The sequence below is a fragment of the Paramisgurnus dabryanus genome, chromosome 6, assembly GCF_030506205.2.
Source record: "Paramisgurnus dabryanus chromosome 6, PD_genome_1.1, whole genome shotgun sequence".
Lineage (NCBI taxonomy): Eukaryota > Metazoa > Chordata > Actinopteri > Cypriniformes > Cobitidae > Paramisgurnus > Paramisgurnus dabryanus.
Window position 1 is genome coordinate 17,284,124 of NC_133342.1, and position 21,676 is coordinate 17,305,799.

The 21,676-nt window shown below is 37.1% G+C and overlaps 2 protein-coding genes across 2 annotated transcripts; both read left to right on the forward strand.

Annotated features, from left to right (window-relative positions):
* The first annotated feature begins 579 nt into the window (after positions 1-579).
* cfap57 (cilia and flagella associated protein 57) lies at positions 580-15,874 on the forward strand. Its single transcript, XM_065268796.2, has 22 exons — positions 580-834; positions 1,018-1,328; positions 1,510-1,760; positions 2,955-3,138; positions 3,318-3,470; positions 3,856-3,992; positions 5,637-5,802; positions 5,890-6,003; positions 6,122-6,334; positions 6,488-6,661; positions 6,743-6,904; positions 7,037-7,192; positions 7,292-7,385; positions 8,057-8,247; positions 8,590-8,763; positions 9,203-9,361; positions 9,655-9,798; positions 10,512-10,628; positions 11,221-11,349; positions 11,427-11,570; positions 15,357-15,477; positions 15,653-15,874. Exons 1-22 carry the CDS (start codon positions 678-680, stop codon positions 15,820-15,822), a joined length of 3,621 nt encoding a protein of 1,206 aa, XP_065124868.1. The 5' UTR covers positions 580-677; the 3' UTR covers positions 15,823-15,874.
* Positions 15,875-16,090: 216 nt separating this feature from the next.
* On the forward strand, positions 16,091-17,815 carry tmem125b (transmembrane protein 125b). The gene has a single exon (XM_065268823.2). The coding sequence runs from the start codon at positions 16,663-16,665 to the stop codon at positions 17,314-17,316; it is 654 nt and encodes a 217-aa protein (XP_065124895.1). The 5' UTR covers positions 16,091-16,662; the 3' UTR covers positions 17,317-17,815.
* The last annotated feature ends 3,861 nt before the right edge of the window (positions 17,816-21,676 follow it).

Sequence of the window (21,676 nt, forward strand, 5' to 3'; positions counted from 1 at the left end):
TTAGAGGCGTTTTAGGGAATTTTCAACAGATAAGGCAGGGAGAGCAGCTAAACCAGATGGGCACCAACTTGGCCAGACTGGGAGATCAGATTAGAAAGTAAAACTTTTCTAGCACGGGAGTCGGGAGAACACATTAAACCAGCTAACAACAGCAGTTGATTAAGTTGATTTCCGTTGCGCTTCCCGATATGAATACTAATAGTCTTATAAGAAACAAATATAAAGTAAGTCTATTACACGTAGTGAGTGCGCCATCATGTGGTTTTCACGAAGCGTTACATCCGGCTGTGACTAAGGGATACAGCTACGGCCAAAATCTCGTGAAATCTCGGCAGATGGGCGCTGTTATCATCCTAATCCTACTTCCAAACATAATCCAACATTTTACGGGATTTATGCCGTAGCTGTATCCTACGTGGTCAAAACAGCTATTTCATCTTCATCATTCCCCCAAATCTAATTTTAAACACAAAATCTCGCGAGATTGGTCCGTAGGTGTATACCATCTAGCCAGAAACGTTAAAGCCGTTTATCGTCACTATAGTTACAGTAAACTAATCAACGATACCAACTCGCAAAACAAGGCATGTCAACATTAGTTGGTGACTCAAACAAACCGGAATCGCTTAAAATTATAATTTTAAATTAAACAACTACTATATTTTGTGGCTACAGTGATGGCTACGGTAGTGGCTCAGTCCCATTACATTTTTGGATTGCGCACAGGAGTGAACAATAATCTGTTATACCTTGATGAACAAACTATTATATTTCCATGTGGAAACAACTGTGTGCGTTATAACATCGATCAAAAATGCCAAAGGTTTATTCCAGGTAGGAAAACTACAGTACTTTATTATAGAAATGTAGAAAAACTACAGTTAATGTTTGTTTTCATATCAAATTGTATTTTCCTACTTACAAAACGCCACAGTCTCGATCTCTTGCTTTTTTATACACGTTATATGTGATTAGATTGACTAACATCATAACTAATCATTGTCTTTGTTGGTACAGGTACAGAGATGAGCCAGGGCATGAAGGCTTTGGCCATCAGTACAAACAGGCGCTATTTGGCTGTGTCTGAATGTGGAGAGAAAGCCACCATTACCGTGTATGATCTGCAGCACGAGCAAGGCAGGAAGAGGAAGGTGTTGTCCGGAGGAGACATCCCTGTGGATGAGTTTGTCTGCATGGCTTTCTCCCCCGACTCCAAATATCTGATTGGTCAGGCAGGTGGGCCAGACTGGACTCTGTTCCTCTGGATGTGGGAGAAGCAAAAGGTCATGACCACTGTGAAAACCAGCACCACTGGTCCCATCACACAGGTAAACAGAGTTACACTGTTCTTGCAATGATGGCTAAAACTATGTAACATGTTAAAGGTTTGCGAACCTTTAATGATATATTGTATAATTTAACTCACATTTACCATTTTTTTACATGTTTAAAAGGGATTTCATATTTATTCTTTAGCAGGACATATCATTCGTCTTTTCCCATTCACAGGTCAGCTTTAACCCTCAGGACAACACACAGATCTGTGTAAGTGGCAGTGGGGTCTTCAAGATTTTCCGCTTTGCTGGGGAAAACCTGAAACAGACCAACAACTTTAAACCAGATTCCCAAAACTTTCTGTGTCACACCTGGATTCACAAGGAGCAGGTGATAGCCGGCACTGAGACAGGTCAACTTATGATATTTGATTCTGGTCGTCTGCGAAGGGAGATGAACCTCACGTCTGAGCAGGAGGTTGAGAGGTTGGTGGAATAAGCTGAGGTCCTTCATTGTAAGATATGAATTATTAAGCAACGATTTTATTTAAGTCTAAATAAACTTTAACTTAAAGGGGATATACGTACCATGAAAATTTTACTTTTTCCATGTTTAAGTGCTATAATTGGGTACCCAGTGCTTTTATCAACCTAGAAAATGTGAATAAGATCAACCCAGTAACTTCGTTTTGGTAAACCATTCTCCACAAGCATGTGAAAAAATAGGTCATTGAAATTTGGCTCCCCTGGTGATGTCAGAAGGGTATAATCCCACCCCTTAAACTGCACTATCCAACCACGCCACTGCCATTTAGTGCAGAGATCAGCTCATTTGCATGTTAAAGGACACACCCAAAACAGCTTACACCTTACAAAGTGACAATTTTAACATGCTATAATAAATTATCTATATGGTATTTTGAGCTAAAACTTCACATACGTACTCTGGGGAAACCAAAGATTTATTTGACATCTTAAAAAAGTCTTGTGAAATGTCCCCTTTAACAATTAACTTTTCAGTACAATCAAAATCTCATATTTCACAATCTCATTATAAAATTTGAAAATGCATTTGCAGAATACTAATAATTTCAAGATTTATAAGTCCTTTCGCCATTGACAAGTTATCTCGTCAATTAAGAGAAAACGCCAATAATGCTTCACTGATGAGTTTTTACGGCAACCTATATTTCCGCTGTTGTCCAGTAGGTGGTGCTCTTACCAACTTTTAAAACACTTAAGCACCCGCTGAGTCAGAAACAATAAAAACTCTGTGTATGTCTTGATCATCGGCCAGAATCGGCCAGAATCAGATCACTAATAAAAGTCCTTTAAAAAAATGCAATTATCTCAGTTTTTATTGAAAATTTTGTATTTTTGAAGAAACCTAGCCATATTTGAGAGATAATTAAAAATGCATATAGGATAAAAAAAAAAATTTTTCCATTTGTTTGGTTGAAAGCAGAGGGTCCGTTCTTTAATTTGGTATTTTTATGTTCATATATTTATAAAAGGACATTTTCTGGAAGGCATTACACTTTTGTGAAAATTAAAAAATGCTGACACTGGCAACTTTTTTTTGAAAAACTTTTGCGAGTTAATAATAGCATGTTACATGTCATAATTTTTGATTGTGTGGTTTTCCAATTAATGTTTTCTCCTTTTGCTTTTAACTTTCAGGCAGGAGGAAAACACTGAGTCAAATGAAATGCTGCCAATATCATCTGCAACGTCCGTATTGCCACGAGTGACAGCGATCGTAGGCTATTCTAAAGGCTTTGTCTGCTCTGCTGGTCCTGGCACTGTGTATTTGTTTGAGAAAATGGAGGAGAAGGACCAATACAAGAAGACCAAAGAGATAAAGGTGCCATAAACGATTCACATTCATGTGTTCTTATTAGGGACTCAACAAGTTTATGCAGTTTGTAACTTCCTAAAAATTTGCATTAGTTGTTCTTACTAAGGCAAGCATCTCCCAAAACACTATAGTAACCAGTTTAACCCAGGACCAGTTCATAACCAGTTCTCATTTGTCATTACCAGATTCCTCCAGAGCCATTCAGTTATGAACCCAGTTCTGCAGAGCAGCAGGAAATAAGCACTCTGTGCGTCAGCCCATCTGAAGAGACTCTAGCTGCCAGCACAGACCGCGGCCAGCTCTACAGCCTCAATCTCTCCCTAGCCGAAGTGCAGAAGGTGCCATCTGCCTTGCCTACCTACATCTGTACTTTGAAAAATTGTGAACGCTATTGTGAGAAAAAGTCAAATCAGATTGTTTCATAATTGCAACCGATCTACTCCATTACAAACATTACTAAAAATACCAGCATAAATTCCCATTTTGGTCAAAGTTGGTTGTTTGGTTAGTGCAGGTAAAGCTAGCCGGAGCAGCAGCTAACTGGTGAAGTTAGCCAGCTATCATGGCTTTTCTAGTGAAGCCGGTTAAGTTGGTTAGGAATGCTGGTTGCGAGGCTAGTACCAGCATTCCATACTGTGGACCAGTATCTGGTGACTAGCAAAACTGCTTTTTAGCAGAGAAACAAATTCAACACTCTCACCGTGTATTATTGTGTTTTATCAGGGCGATGCACAGTTTGAGTTCATGTCTCACTCATTCCACTCTGGCGTTATCACCGGTTTATCCACCTGCATCCGCAAACCACTCATCGCCACCTGCTCTCTGGACCGATCAGTGCGCATCTGGAACTTTCAAACCAAGTATGTTTAGACTTATTTACCAAAACAGGCTCAGTTGTAGGTTTGTACATTATATTGGTAGTTCCTGTAGCTCAATTAGTAAAGCATTGCATCGCAAAGGTTGTACGTTTGATTCCCAGGGTACACACATACTGATGAAAAGAGATGGATAGAGTGAATGCATGTAAGTTAGTTAGTTATGATAAATGCATATGCCCAATCATGCCCGTAGCCATTTATGAGGCCACCGAGGTCCGGACCTCTGTAAAAGTTTCATATAAACATAAAATTAGATTTTTCTGAATTAATAATTAGTACTTTTAAACTACTCATATTGGTATCCGCAGTGTTGCCAGATCCCATTGTAAAAAATCCTCTTTAGACGTAGTGTTTAATATTTTAGCAATTAATGTGACATTTTGGGAAATTTTTAAAGTGAGGATGTGCAGGTATGTTTTTGTGATATCTCTGATTTATTTCTGAAAGACAAGGTCTGAACCTATTTTGTTCTTTATGGCCTTTTTTGTTTGTTTTCATACTAATATCTGGCAATACGTTTGCCAAAAAATTGGCACATCATTCAGCTTGGGCAGATTATTGCTGACATTATACTGTAAAACACACGCAATAATCATCATGATTATGTATGTAAGAAACGATTTAAACACTAAAAACAGTAGAAAATAACACATAAAAAGATGTAGAAAAGTTTAATTGAAAAATGCCAAATTTGTAAACATTGGCCATGAAGAATGGTATTTAATTCAGTTTCCGAGTTAGCATTTAACATTAAGTCATGCTGAAAACATCCATAAGAGCACTAATCAAAGCTTTTGTTTATATAGTCTAAAATTTCTTATTAAAACGATATAATGCTATAATAAGCATTGTTGCATGAAAATAAATGAATTTTCCATCATAACAGTAAGGTTTTAACAATTTTTTATCTAAAAAACAATGCTCACCCCCAGAACATAACACAACAGAGTGTGTATCTAAAGTGTAAAATGCCAAAAAGGTTCAGACAGAATACATCCCAGGTAAGAACACATTTTTGGCATATTTACTACAAAATTAGTGCACAAAATAGTACATTCACTTTAGTGCACTTTCGCCCAGGGAAGCATTTATTAACTCTTTACACCCCTGGACCTCACTAATTTTCAAACCCTGTGCTCAATGCATAAATAAAATATTTGTAGGTTTTGGAGGCAATCTTGAGTGTTGGAGGTTTAGGTTGCTTATCGTCTCTGAAACTTTGTTTGAGCTTTGTTTAAAGAAGCAGCGTCCAAAGGGTCCAAATTTTTTTTGGAAAATATACCTTGGTACGTGTTACTCCAATTTTAACAACAAAATCAGTAAACATAGCTGGCCAAATGTTTTAATCTTTTAATTGTTATGTTTTAATCCATTTACCATCCACACATGAACAGAATTTATCTTAATGTTAATTATGATTGGTTGGACATGGTCATCAAAGTGATAAAACTATCCAACCACAGACAGACCTGGCTTACCTGTGGTACATTTTCACAGTAACCAATGTGATATAAATTTGCAATTTATATACAAACATTGAACGTGTCAAATAAATGTATAGGTCTTGGAAATGGTGGTGATCTGCAGCTTCTGTAGTGTAAGTAAGTGTGTGTTGATTCAATCCAGTGTTTTAGAAATGTATAAAGAGTTCCAGGAGGAAGCCCACAGCATAGCTATTCACCCAACGGGACTTTACATCCTGGTGGGATTTTCAGACAGACTCCGCCTCATGAACCTGCTCTTTGATGACATCAGCACGTTCAAGGAGTTTGCTGTACGCAGTTGCCGTGAGGTAAGTCTCTATTGTGTGAACCGTTTTCTTGATGGGTATGTATATGTATACATTGCTGTGGCTAATTTACCATACATTTGTCTTCAGTGTGTATTTAGCCACGGGGGTCACTTGTTTGCCGCTGTCAACGGGAACATGATCAACATCTACGCCACTACTACATTTGACTACGTACTGAATCTTAAGGGACATATTGAAAAAGTATGTTTATAAAACAGTCCATATTGTAATACAGCAATGCATATGCTTTTAAAGCCACATAAAAAGGTCCATCTTTTGATCAAGGAAGAAATTGCATTCTATGCATGTTGTTCCTTAGGTACGGAGGATAGCATTCAGTGCGGATGACAGCCGTCTGGTGTCGTGTGGCATGGACGGGGCTGTGTATGAGTGGAACACGCTCAACGGTAAGCGCGAGTCTGAGTGCGTGCTCAAGTCCTGTAGCTACACCGGTGTGACCATTTCTCCTGATGCCAAGACCTTCTTCGCTGTTGGGTCAGACCGCACTCTAAAGGAAATCCAAGACTGCCAGGTCACCACAAAAATGTTATCAATAAATGTCACAATACCATACATTTTTTTTTTTAAATGACATATGGTGTTGTATTGGTATGTAATTGCATATATATTAATAATTTGTTGACTGATCATGAGGCATGAATGTGTATAAATATTCTTGCTGTAGATCCTCAAGGAAATGCCTGCAGGTGATGTGGTTTGTACTACCGTTGCCATGCTTCGCTCAGGACGAGCACTCTTCATTGGAACCTCTATTGGGACTGTGAGGGTCATCAAGTACCCCCTACCCATTCAAAAGGATTGGCTTGAGTACCAGGCCCATGCTGGTCCTGTGACTAAGGTTCTGTTTATATTTATTTTGTGTTCACACAGTCAGACGTCAAATATATATATTTCTATTGATGATGTCATCTGTCCATAGATGGTCATCACGTTTGATGACCAGCACCTCCTTACTGTCTCAGAAGATGGGTGTCTCCTCATTTGGAAGATTATTGACAAAGAGGGACGAGGGTTAAAGAAAGACAAGGAAATAGCGTACTCCGATGAGATCCTCATCACAAAGTCAGACCTTGAGGAGAAGGTGACATCACACATTTTTGGTTTGGTTTGGTTTTGCAGTGGAATTGATATGGTGAAGTTACAGCACAGTAAATGCAGACTGTAACTCACAATAGCATGAAACGCCTCTTCTCAAAATCTTTCCATCCTACAGGATAAAATAATGCAAGACCTGAAAAGAAGAGAAAATGAGCTCCAGGAGGAAAACAAGTACCAGCTCAGCCTTAGGGACATGACATACAAGGAGAAGATCGCTGAACTCACAGAGAGATTCAGCCAAAAGATCAATTCACTCAACACTGAGATAGAGGTCAGAAAGCTCACAGTAAAATGTTTGTCTGGGTAATAACAAAAGTGAGTTAAGAAATGATTGTACATATAAAGAGATTTAAAAAATATTTTTCTGCAGGTCTTGAAAACAGAAAAAGAGAAGCAGCACGCAGCCCATAGTAAAGTTCTCTCAGAAATTCTGGAAAAGCATGAGAAAGTGCTGCAGGACATAGGTAAAAAAATTATATTTTTTGCACACACATCATTTATAAACCTTTAAATAAGTACAATAATAGCGTGTAGGCTTTGTTTTACATTCTAAAGAACATCTAATTGTATAAGGACATGTACAGTATGTTTTTTTATGTTTATGAATTAGATTTAAGATTAGTTTCTTATTCAGTTTTTTAATACTTGTTTTTTAATAGTTTAGTTGCAAAGATTTCCAAATTGCTTAAACAATAATTAGATCTTTTGCATTTAGTATGCTAAATGGGGTTTTATCTTTAAAGTGAAGTACATTGTAGAATTCCTTTAATAGTAATATGGAATTTGGGTATGTTTGGAGTCAAGTTCTGTTTGGAATTCCATAAGTCAAATCTGCTAGAAAAGATACAGCACGCTTAAGCCTTTTTGGCACAGAGATTACGGAAAATACACGGAAAAAAGGGTACGTTTGATTTGGTTCATTCACACTGCCAACGATTTTCCGAATCTGTGCGTGCATTCACATACATGCAATAAAGATCCCGTAAAGACACGTGACGTATTTAATGTACTTGATAGATTTTTTATGAAAATGTTTGAAGGCTCTCTGCCAATTTTGCGGAAATTTTCTGGGATCAAAGTGCTGTGTGAATGGGTTTTTATGGTCAGTCAGGCTTAATAAAGGCTCTTTTTACAGAAACGACCAATAACCAGAAGCTCATGCTGGAATATGTGAAATTGCAAGATCTGCAGCTGAAAATGCAGAGGGTCCAGCAGGAATATGAGCATCAGCTACACAGCGTTGAGGATAGCAAGACTCGAGCCCTGGAGGAGATTACGAAGTCTCATGAGGCTGAGCTGCAGAAGAAGACAATGATATTAACTCAGGTAAAGAGCAAAAAAACATGCTTTTGTTAGTTTCATTTATCTATCTCCACCTTTTCCCAAGTCTCACACCTAAAACTTTCACTGTTTTATGAATCACGATTACATATAAATCAAATGGCGACTTATTACACCCAACAAAATGGACACAAGGGTCCATAAATATCCATTGATCCACTTGTGATGTTGATCCGACCACCTTTTTATTTTAAAATACAGCCCTTTTTTAACGTTATGTTAATGCCAGCATTTTAGGACTGGATAATAGCAAGGCTGTACTTCACTGAATGAACTACTTATTCAATTGTTTTGTTGTTGAAATAGTTTTTTCTTTTCATCCGGCAGTGTCAGGAAGAATTCGAGCAGAAAGTGCTGGAGTTTGAGGAGTACATAAAGCAGGTGGAGCTGGATGCAGACATTGAGATCCAGGACACTCTCGTGAAATATAAGCAAGAACTTAAAGGAGAAAAGTTGGCTAATGCCAAGCTTAAAGTAGAGTATGATACCACAAAGAAATCGGTATGTTGGTATAGTGCTGTTTTGAGCTCATCATCACAAAAGATCATTAAATCATTTTAAAGGCGGGGTGCATGATCTCTAAAAGCCAATGTTGACATTTGAAATCAACTAAACAAACACGCCCCTTCCCCAATAGAATCTGGACCTTCATTTGATAGACCCGCACCACACGTACGCAACCCTGGCAACGATATCGGTTAGTAGACACGCCCCTTACTCCTGATTGGCTACAAGTGAGTTTTGGTAGTCGGCCCGACTCCCTTTTCCAAAGTGTTTTTCAAAAATCATGCACCCCGCCTTCAAGTCATCATTTAATATACAGTACACATGACTGATTTTAGCACGCACTGTAAATAATCATCAGCCAATATCATCCTCACTGATTGTCCACAATGAAAGCTTATGCTGAAGCTTATGCGAGTTGTGTTTTGTGGTGCAGCTTCAAATTCTGCAGAAGGAAATTGAAAACAAGAATCTGGAGATTGAGAAGCTAAAGCAAGAAGCGCAGAAGCTGCAGGCAGTGATCAAAGCACTGGAGAAAGACATTACGGGTTTGAAGACCGTAATACAGCACAGAGATGGGATCATAAAGGAGAAGGTGGGCAAACATAAACACTGCCAGTTCAGTTTAAGACATAGTTCAAGATGTTTGAATTTCATTCAATGGAGATTCAGAACAGCGGGCCACCTAACCTCACATTAGCTGTCACAGTGTGGTACCTTTCAGTTGCAAACTAATTTAAAATAGTGAGATCCTATCTTATCACTTGTAAACAACCTTACAAAGAGACTAATGATGTATTTTAGAAATACATTTTTACTGTCTTATGCAATTTCAAAACTACTTTACAGTAAGTGAGAGAAACTGTTGTTGTTGTTTGTGTTATTTAGGAAAAAAGCATCTATGAGTTAGACAAGAATAATGCCGCACTTACAAGTACTGTAGCAGTGATGGAGTTCAAGGGTGAATATATAGAGGAGCAAATCGAGCCCAAAAACAATGAAATCAAAGAGCTGAGGGAGCAGATGCAAGAGGTGAGAGAAGAGATGCAGTACAGTATATGACTGTATTTTAAACTAACACTTTATAGTAACTTTGATTATTGCATATAATATTCAACAACTCATACTGTGGATGTTGATAGTTTTATATTTGATTATACATTACATCAGTTCAGCATTATATTTTTTGTTAATAATGTTCTGGCAAATATAATTGTGTATTATGTGTATTCAGAGCCAAAGGTATATACTACTTAAGTATTTTTACTTTCTACATAAAAGTACATTTGAAAGTTTTCATATTTTATTAGCGTTTTTCTTTGGAAAACATACATTCCAAAACATATTATCAAAATTTTTACTCCACTACATTTCATAATTTCAAGTTTTTGGTATATATTTACGATTTAAGTAGATTAAACATCTAGTTTTTTTTTTACTTTTTTGTGTAAAAGTACACAATTTTTATGTAATTAGGTATTAAATCAATTTTAATATGCAATATAAAAAGAATACACAGTATGATTTTATGCTTTAGAATGTAGTGAAAATTTTTTAGTAAAGTAAATTTCTTCCCAAGACAAACACTCTGATAAAGCACAGATGCTTGGAAAATGTAACTAAAATATTTAAGAAGTACACCTCTGTTCAGAGCACAATAGGAATATTTTTCTATATTTTTCAATTAGTCTAATATAAGCAGTCATTTTTATATAATTCATATGTGTCTGTCTGTTTTGTGTCAGATGGAGGGAGAATTGGACGAGTTCCACAAGAAGAACACACAACAGGAGCTAAAAATTGCTGAACTGAACCTAAAACTAAAAACCAAAGACAAAGAAATGCGTAAAGAAATGCAGAAGGTTTAGTATATGTTGTGCAGCATACGTCAAAACAGCCAAATTAAAGGGATAGTTCACTTTAAAATGAAAATTCTGTCATCATTTACTCATCCTCATGTTGTTCTAAACCTGTATGAAAGTATTTTTTCTGATAAACACAAAAGAAGATATTTTGAGAAATGATGGTAAACACAGAGCAGATAGTGACCAATGACTTCCATATTAGGAAAAAAATCTTTTGGAAGTATTGTGATAAATGATGAAGAAAATATTTAATATTTTATTCCTATATATATTTTTAAAATGAGAATATATATAAAATATATATTTTTGTATGTATGATATATAAAGGTGAAATTCAAAATTCATGGAGCTTTACTTTCTACAAGATTTATTCAGCATGTTTATTAAAACATGTTTTTTGCCAGGCAAATGTATTTTTTGCCTAAATGCACAAGTCTTTTTTGGTTTTCATTTGTTGTTTCGTATTGCAAGAAACAATTATAAGTACTACTTATGAGCTTGAAAATCTAAATGTAACGTATAACCTAGTGACTTCAGTTTAATGAATTTAGAGTCTCATTCTTTCCGTGTCTCCCACTGTCTCTTTCAGGTGCAGGATATGGGTCATCTGGTAAATAGGTTTAAATCTGACCTTCACAAATCTCTGGACTACATTCAGGAGCCCAAAAAATTAAAGGAAAACATCAGGGATATCCATAAACGCTACGTCCAGCAGCCAGTAAGGTCACATAAACAAGTGATAGCATTTTTCTTATTGGTTTGAGCACATGTGTAAGTGTGTGATGTTAACTGTAGGTGGAGACAGTGAGGGTGGACACAGACATCGAGATGGAAAACAACAAACTAAGAGAACATTATGAGAACATCATCTCTTCATTAAAGAGGCAGCTCAGTAGAGACACAAATGTGCATGAGTCCAACAACATGAAGCTCATGAAGGTGAGAGAAAAACAAAAATGCATTTAGGTAATCCTTATATGAGGTTAGTGGTTTTATAGTGGTGTTCCTGTATAGCTCAGTGGTAAAGCATTGTGTTAGCAGCACAAAAGGTCATGAGTTTGAACCCAGGAAACACATTGTGGTAAAATGTAATACTCTTTAAGTCGCTTTGAATAAAAGCGTCTGCCGAATGCATAAATATATGTTGTGATAGTAAAAGTCCAAAATAAATTTCTTCAACGTAGCCACCCTTTCTCTTTGAAGGATAGTTTGTGAATATATTTAACATAATAAAATAAAAACATGCTTAAATTCTGCTTAATTTTTTTTTCTCATTCCAACAAAAATGCAATTTTAGGCTAATAATAAATATTAAAAGGATTCAAATGAAGAATATAAAGTTCCCAAATTAAAATCTATTCAAGTAAAATTAAAATGTTGTGTAGTATGCCACCAATATGACTGTGCATACCTAAAATTATTATTTTAATATCTTTGTAGCATAACAGTGATAACAACGTAAATCCAATCTTAAAGGGATAGTTCACCCAAAACTGAATATTCTGTCATCATTTATTCACTTTCATGTGGTTACAAACCCTTTTCCAGAGAGGAAAGTTACTTTAACATGTAACCAACTAGTTTAATATAGTGCAAATTCAACCTGATCTCACAAAATACGTGAAATAGTCACGCATTATTTTGCTCAGTTTTGCGTGACATTGTCACGTATTTCCACCACATTACGTGCCCCTGACACGACTTTCTTTTCCGTGACAGTTTCACGTATTGATTACTCAACTGTTTTTCCTATTTTCTTACAATTGTCGCTTCGGTTTGGGGTTAGAACAACTTTCTGTTACATAAAATGACATCCTTACCCAAACCCAACTCTAACCCCAACGTCAGACGACGATGGTTTAAAAAGCATACGAACATTTTTTATAAACCAATACATTAAGTGACATCCTAACGCAAACAGCAAATCTAACCCCAAACCGAAGCGACAATTGTTTAAAAATAGGAAAAACAGTTGAGTAACCAATACGTGAAACTGTCATGGAAAAGAAAGTCGTGTCAGGGGCACATAATGTGGTGGAAATACGTGACAATGTCACGCAAAACTGAGCAAAATAATGCGTGACTATTTCACGGAAATTTGTGAGATCATGTTGTGCAAATTAGTACAAATTAAAAACGTGTAGTACAACCCCAAATCAGAAAAAGCTGGGACACTGTAGAAATTGTGAGTAAAAACTGAATGGAATAATTTACTAATCTCATAAACTTATATTTTATTTACAATAGAATATAAATAACAATAAATAACATATCAAATGTTGAAAGTGAGAAATTTTGAAATGTCATGGCAAATATTGGCTTATTTTGGATTTCATGAGAGCTACACATTCCAAAAAAAGTTTGGACGGGTAGCAATAAGAGGCCAGAAAATTAAAATGTACATATAAGGAACAGCTTAAGGACTAATTTGTAACTTATTAGGTCAATTGGCAACATGATTGGGTATAAAAAAGTCTGTCAGCGTGGCAGTGTCTATCAGAAGTCAAGATGGGCAGAGAATCACCAATTCCCCCAATGCTGCAGCGAAAAATAGTTTTCTGAGTTTCTCTGAGAAAAATTGCAAAGAGTTTGAAGTTATCATCATCTACAGTGCAAAATATCATTCAAAGATTCAGAGAATCTGGAACAATCTCTGTGCGTAAGGGTCAAGACTGGAAAACCATACTGGATGCCCGTGATCTTCGGGCTCTTAGACGGCACTGCATCACATACAGGAATGCTACTGTAACGGAAATCATAATATGGGCTCTGGAATACTTCCAGAAAGCATAGTCGGTGAACACAATCCATCGTGTCATTCGCCGTTGCCGGCTAAAACTCTATAGGTCAAACAAGAAGCCATATCTAAACATGATCCAGAAGCACAGGTGTTTTCCCTGGGCCAAGGCTCATTTAAAATAGAGTGGAAAACTGTTCTGTGGTCAGACGAATCAAAATTTGAAGTTCTTTTTGGAAAACTGGGACATTTCATCCGGACTAAAGAGGACAAGGACATCCCAAGTTGTTATTAGCGCTCAGTTCAGAAGCCTGCATCTCTGATGGTTTGGGGTTGCATGAGTGCGTGTGGCATGGGCAGCTTTCACATCTGGAAAGGCACCATCAATACTGAAAGGTTTATCCAAGTTTTAGAACAACATATGCTCCCATTCATACATCGTCTCTTTCAGGGAAGACCTTGCATTTTCCAACATGACAATGCCAGACCACAAACTGCATCAATTACAACATCAAGACTGCGTAGAAGAAGGATCCACGTACTGAAATGGCCAGCCTGCAGTCCAGGTCTGTCACCCACAGAAAACATTTGGTGCAACATAAAGCGGAAGATGCGACAAAGAAGACCTAAGACAGTTGAGCAACTAGAAGCCTTTTTTAGACAAGAATGAGACAATATTCCCATTCCTAAACATTGGTCCTCCTCCAACTGTTCCTTATATGTACATTTAACTTTTCCGACGTCTTATCGCTACCTGTGCCAACTATTTTGGAATGTGTAGCTCTCATGAAATCCAAAATGAGCCAATTTTTTGCATGACATTTCAAAATGTCTCACTTTCTACATTTGATATGTTATCTATATTCTATTGTGAATAAAATATAAGTTTATGAGATTTGTAAATTATTCCATTCTTTTTTACTCACAATTTCTACAGTGTCCAAACTAAACAGTGTTGTACTATTTCACAGTTAGTCATATTAGGCATTGTTTTAAATCAAAACTGTATTTTGTTGTGTGTGTCATATGTGTGTGTCTGGGGCGCGACCCAAATGAGTGTGTATGTAGGTCAGTAAACTTGTTAAAAGCATGTGACCTGAGGCGGAGCTCTAATTGGCTTGTTTCAGATCATCCTTGGGGCGCACCGTCCTCCCACAAATCAATATTGTTTTTTATGTTTTTGACCTCATGTGATTGGATCGTTCTCAGAGTCTCATAACCGCGTTACAGATTGTCATGTAACTGATAGTCCGTGTGATAGATTGCATAAAATCTTGTGCTGCATTTGAGCTGGCTTTGCATGGACATGATAAGAGCAAGAGCTTAAAGAATCCAACTTTGTTGCTTCTGTTGATGAAGTTTACCAGAGCACCCAAAGAATGCCATTGTGTTTAAGGAAACGCCTTGGAGCGCCACTGGTTCCATAGTATTCTTTTTGTACTATGGAAGTGATTGGGGCTCATGGTCGGTTTGGTCACAAATATTTCTAAAAATATATTTTTTCGTGTTGAGATTCAGAAAATGATAACAGAATTTTCATTTTGGGGTGAACTATGTCTTTAATTTGATACATAAACTAAGTGTTGGGGGAAACGCATTACAAGTAACTTGCATTACGTAATAATATTACTTTTCTGAAGTAACAAGTAAAGGAACGCATAAATGTACAAATAAATATTTGAGTTACTTAAAAAATTAATGTGGGTTACTTTTCAGTTTAATAAAAAATGTACTGAATTAAACTGAACGTAGTCACGTAGAATTAAGCAATCTATGCGTGTGCACCTGAGCGATAACAGAAAAAGTAACTTAAAAGTAACGCAAGTATTACTTTCCATGAAAAGTAACTAAGTAACACAATTAGTTACTTTTTTTGGGGAGTAACTTAATATTGTAATGCATTACTTTTAAAAGTAACTTTCCCCAACACTGCATGTACTGTCTTCACACTGTGTACTTTCTATAGTAGCATTTTCTTGTCTGTACAGGAAAACGTAACTCTTATAAAGGAGATTAATGACCAGCGGCAGGAGCTGCGTACACTCCGTATGCAACTCCACAACTTTCAGAGCCAAAACACCCCCAAGAAGAGCAAAACTAACACCAGAGGTGAGCTGTGTTTAAATCATATGCACATGGTGAGTGTGATGATGACTATGTCCTGGAAATGTTTGCTCTGTACATTAGACTTGCCTGAATAACACTTAGCAATACACTAGAGAAATAGGAACAAAGATGAGAATGATTTATGTCAGCCTAATTTTCTTCTTTCCCACTCCAACAGCAACTTCAGCAGAGAGTTGTGATTTGATGACCAGTCGCAACTTTAATGAAGAAGCGGAGAAGATCATCCAGCTTCAGCGACTGGAGATCCAGAGGCTCCAGCAGGAAATTAATGGCCAGATAGCTTCAACGGCAACCAAACTACCACCTTTGTTTTCCAAGAATTTTTAAGACAATATGTACTGTAAAATAATTAATAATTCATAAATAATAAATAAAACTCTATAGATATTAACCTATTCATTGTAGTACCTCCTAAAAAAATGATTGTAACAATGTAAATATAAATAAAAATGTCAGAAAACATGATGCCACACACTGTGCATATAAACAGCTCATGTTGGAATAATAATGCCACATAGAAAGAGCCGAGAAGAGTGCCTCTATTGTTGCAGAGACGAAACAAGCTTGTGTCAAGTCATGTGAATGACACCATCCTTACAGTCACAAATTGTCCATTATGCTAAAAGCGTGACTTCAGAGCTTCATTGGAGGGATGTCCCTCTGTAAGTCCCTCCAGTCGGCCTATTGTCTTTCCCACAATGCCTTGAAAGATATCCTTGCTGCTTTAGGCGTATGCATGCGAGCGCGTCTGTGCGTGAGTGAGTGCAAGCATGCTTGTGTTCTCTGATTAGTGTGTCACAAAGAAAACAATGAGAAACCATTTTATCGTCTCGGGGGAATGTGGCAGGAGTATGACATCGTCCAATGTGCTTGGCACCAGTGTCCAGTTCGCTTGCACCGTGACACATCACAGAATGAGAGAGACAGGTAAAGACAGAAGCAAAGCAGTTTGAGGATGGGCTCTCTAAAATCCAACTCTCCAAATCCTTTATCATAGATACGGACAGATGTCTGCTGTTGAGGATTCATGATGTGGCTGCTTTTAAAGCTGAATCGAGGTTTGGATGCATTGAAGATGTGCAGAATTGACAGGAGGTTAGAAAACTTTCATTTATAGGACCGTTAAGTGACCATCAAGTTGCTGGAGCATCCCAGACACGTTTAGAGATGGAGCTACTTCCCCTGAATCTGAGTCCAGGAACAGCTTTCAATCTGCAAGTGGACCCTTTGTGGCTACAACGTCGGGCCGTGGAGGAACAGGTGGAGCTGTGGTGGTTCAGAGAGCCACATGTGTCTTTCCTGTGCTACTGCTTTTCGGTGGCTATGGTTCTGGGCCTGGGCACGGCTGGCGTGGGTCTGCTTTCTACAGCCTCCTCCGCTGTGGGATCCTCGGCAGTGTGGCGTTTGGGTGTAGGTTCAACGCTCTGCCTCCTGGCTCTGGTGGTCCTCATGAAGCAGCTGCTCAGTTCTGCTGTACAGGACATGGGATGCGTACGCAACCGGAGACGCATAGACCAGCTGCGGACCGGAGGAACTGTGGATCCCTTGCTGTTGCTTTTCACTGGCTCGGCACTGCTGATTTGTGGGACCACGCTGCTCGGTCTCAACCGGTCAGATATGTTTCTTTCTGGGATGACCCTCTTGGCCAGTGGGGCTGCGGTGGTGCTAGGTGTGATGGTGTATGGAGTGGTGGTTTATGTGGAGGGAAGGAGAAACATAAGAAGACAAAGAAGAAGACGTAGGGTAAGAGTATACACAGTGATGGGGTCAAGAAACCGACCATGGAGAGATTCGACCTCTAGTCATTCGAATTTGTTATGAGAGGAGAAAAACTGAACACAATCACAGTATTGAATTGTCAAAATTGCATTTTATCATACTGTTATTGTTTACACAGTATTTATACAGTAGGATTGTGGGGCTAGTTGTCACACTGGAAAAGTTGCCCAGAAGGTTTGTGTCTAATAATCATGCCGTGTTTTTTTCTAGCAGTGGTTTGGAAGTTGTTTCAAACTGTTCCTCTTAGGATAAATTCTGATCTAAAATCAAAAAATCTTGGTGCTCTACTTATTTTGTTAAGGTAGCTGTGTTTTCCATACTGTGAATGTTTTACCATTGGGCATTGTTAACCAACAACACTCATATAAAGGTATATTAATGAGTAGATTAGCATATATTAAGTTTATATGATATTTTTCCATCTCATAATTCCTTACAATTTGCTGCTGTGCAAACAATAATGCCACACATTATTGTCATAATATTCAGGAAATATTAAAAGAAAGACCAATAAAAAATTAATTTTACTTGTATATGTTTGCGTGAAGCTGTTTTTTGTGTTTGCTTAAAGTTTTATTTATATATTTGCCAAAAATGTTTGCCAAAATACATATTTTTAAGTACATATACATATTTTTTTACATTTACATATGACAATTTAAGGACATGTCAAAATCATTGTTTGTTAATAATCAGCATGCTGTTCATACATTACATTTTATGTCGAAATTAACCCAAAAATATGTTATTATATTATAAAAATATAATACTTTAATTCCTAGTGCTCTTGTTTGCACCTTAATCGCTGTAACATCTGCTCTGCAATTCTGCGTCTGTTATTGCACACAATTGTCTAAAGATGGCGCCAAAACCTAAATATCATACTTTATTTCATACACTTGAAAACATTATTCATCCTACACTTTAAAGAATACGCAGCATTTTTGGTCAAATCAACATATATTTTTATGTTACTTTTAAATATTTCAACTTGATTTTATAAGTTATGTCAACTTTTTGAAAGGGGACATATCATGAACATCTGACTTTTCCATGTTTAAGTGCTATAATTAGGTCTTCAGTGCTGAAAATGTGAAAAAGATCAACCCAGTAACTTAGTTTTGGTGAACCATTCTTTGCAAGCATGTGAAAAAATAGGTCATTGAAATGTGGCTCCCCTTGTGATGTCAGAAGGGGATAATACTGCACTCTGCATCCAACCCTGCCACTGCCATTTAGTTCAGTGATCAGCTCATTTGCATTTAAAGGACACACCCCAAAATGGCACATTTTTGCTCGCACCTACAAAGTGGCAATTTTAACCTGTTATAATAAATTATCTTTATGGTATTTTGAGCTTGAACTTCACATATGTACTCTGGGGACACCAAAGATTTATTTGACATCTTAAAAAAGTCTTGTGAAATGTCCCCTTTAACAGTACCCAATACAATAGTAGGTTGAATTGACTTGTAAAACCAAGTTGTTTTAACTTCATGCTGGATTCTCTTTTACAGTGTACATTACAAATATTTTGACCAACCAAGTAAATGTCTAGTGTATACATAACTGTATAATGTTTCGCTATAAAGTCTTCATTTTTAAAAAGTGTTTTTGTAAATAGCAGATACAATGTTATAACCCAATGACCCCAAAGTCTGTCCCTATTTCTCATCACATCAGTACACGTTTTGAGTACAAAAGTAGTACGAAGTATAAAGCTTAATCAAATATATGCTTGATATTACAGTCACAGACTAACAAGCAGGTAGGGTGTTTACAATCCACTCATAGTCTGGCTGTTATGACTCATTCAAAGCCTACATATAATCCCACTGTTATATTAGAAAGACTATAACACTATAAAGCAAATTGTGGTGGATAAAATCAGTTTATACAACGATCAGCTCATCATCCGTCTCAACAACTGCCTGATGGGTCTCCTCTTGTTTAGCTCGCTCTCTCTCACTTGCCTGTATGTAGTTGTCCTCGATGAAGCCATCATCATCATTATCCTCACTAGAACTGTCCCCTCCCGTATGGATCATTCTGCCCCTCATGCCTCGCTTTGGCACTCCCTCCTCCAGAGCCCTGGTTTGACTGAAATGACTGGCCGCGTCTCCGTCCAGTAATAAATCATGACTGTTTCTAGGCAGGCAGCATTTGAAGAGATGATATTTCACAGCCACCGCTATCAAGAGGACGATGGAAAGAACTGCTATCACAGCACCGAGCACAAGGGGCCATGTGGAGTGAATACTAGATTCAGTGCTGGGACCTGTGGCTGATAAAATCAAATATAAATTATATTAAAGATTCTTTGAAATCACTTGACAAATGAAATTTTTTGGTCGAAACACTGGTTTAAAAATGAATGTTCCTAAAGTGGTCTGTCCGGTTGTATGGTTCAACAAAGACCCTTGAATTTGTCTGTTATACAGTGGCGGCTCGTGATCCGAGGGACAAAATAAGTGTTCGGATTGTCGTGTGTGGTTCCTTTTTTCAAAATAGTTGTGTCATGTGAACCATGTGCATCATGTGTTTTGTCAAAATAAGTGCCTGGTGCACATGCATCAAAACCGTTTATGATAAAAGAGACGCTCACAAAATACACGCAAGACACTCCCTTAACAATAAACTCTGATTATGCATGAGATTATGCGAGTATCTGGCAAACGCGAGCATCTCTTTTATCATAAACCCTTTAGACGCGTCTGCAGCAGGCACTGATTTTGACAAGATAGGATCACTTGACACACATATTTTGAAATGACGAACCACACACATGACGGACTACATACATGTTATGACGAACTTCGCATCGAGCGCCCTCGATAAAATAAGTCACCGGCAGGTTACCCTTTCTAGCACTTTTATTTTTAAAAGTGTGGCCAGGACAAATTAAAGCAGCATTTCCTTGTCTAAACCGAAGCCCTTTCATTTATATCACAACTGTAAACTATAAAAGTTTGAAGTATGTAGTAATTGAATGCTCTTTAAACAGTTGTTAAAATGTAATTTTTTTTGTCAAACCTTTAACATTTTCCAAAAACTTTGAACTACAACACCACAATGCAAATTACATTTATTAACATTACATTATAATACTTTTATCTGATGAAATTTCACACTGTTTGCCTTGCAATTTCTGTGCCCATGACAAGAAAAAAAACACATGATGCATGTTTGAAAGGGTTAAACGGTGGTTCATTACAGTTTTTACTTATAACTTAATAGAAATGTGACATTAAAAACACTTGCACTTACCATTTTCTCCAACATCCACTTTTTCATTACTGTCAGTTGGCTGGATATCTGAAGATCTTTGCAAGATTTGGCGAACATGGAGATCTGATGAATAAGTTCCTTGTTTTTGTTGAAAAGTCATGCATTCATTTGCAGAAATCGCAAGAACCATATATGTAACCAGACCCATATTAACTCTGTTGTGCATTTTTCTATAACGTCTATCCTATAAAGAGACAATGTTTTATTACAGTTTATACATTTGTAAAATGCCTTTGTAAACACTATTGGGTGACAGGTCTGTCATACCACAGTCAGATTAATTGTCAGTGACTTCCTGGTATAAGAAAATTGCAATGAAACAGTAATGACACTTTAAATTGATCAGTTACTGTAACCAACACAGTTAAAATCTGTCATTTGTGGACATACAGTAGAACTTTTCTCAACCAATTGTTTTTTATTTTGTGTCACCACAACATTGATAGTCTTAAAGTATATGAAGATAATAAAATTGTTTTAGTAGTGAATAAAAACAAGCCTCTAACAGCAGTCCTGTGACTCTCATGTGATCAACGGAATTAAAGAGAAACAGTTCAACAAACACCAAAGTATGCAAAATGTTTATACATACCAATTGTTTGGTAAAATCTATCTTTCTTAGTCCACGCACGCAGTGCAATAGAGTGAATGTTAATGATCAGTTTTTTTTCATGATGGAAAAGTGCATAGTGAAAGCACATTTGAAAGCATAATGAGCAAAGGTTATAGAGGGGGTATTGTTGGGTTAATAGATAATGTTTATTACAATGTAACTCATTTCTGGTTCATTGTGTCTTTGCTATCAACTGATTCATCCACCTGAGATTGTGTATAATCACAGTCAGTCTCTTCTGTATGTTTTCTTTACATTACAATTCTTGTGAAGGATACCTTTTTTTTGTGCTCCAATTTCCATGTTGTTTATTTAATAAAATTCCAAAAATATTAAACCTTAGCCCATCTGTGTGCATCTCCTATTTATATTGTGACCCAATGAGTGCCAGTGTTGGGCAGTTACTACTGGTTAGTATTATATTACTTTCCATGGTAACTAGTAGTGCAACTAATTAAAGAATTGTAATGATATTACAGTTAACATGCAAAAAAAAATATG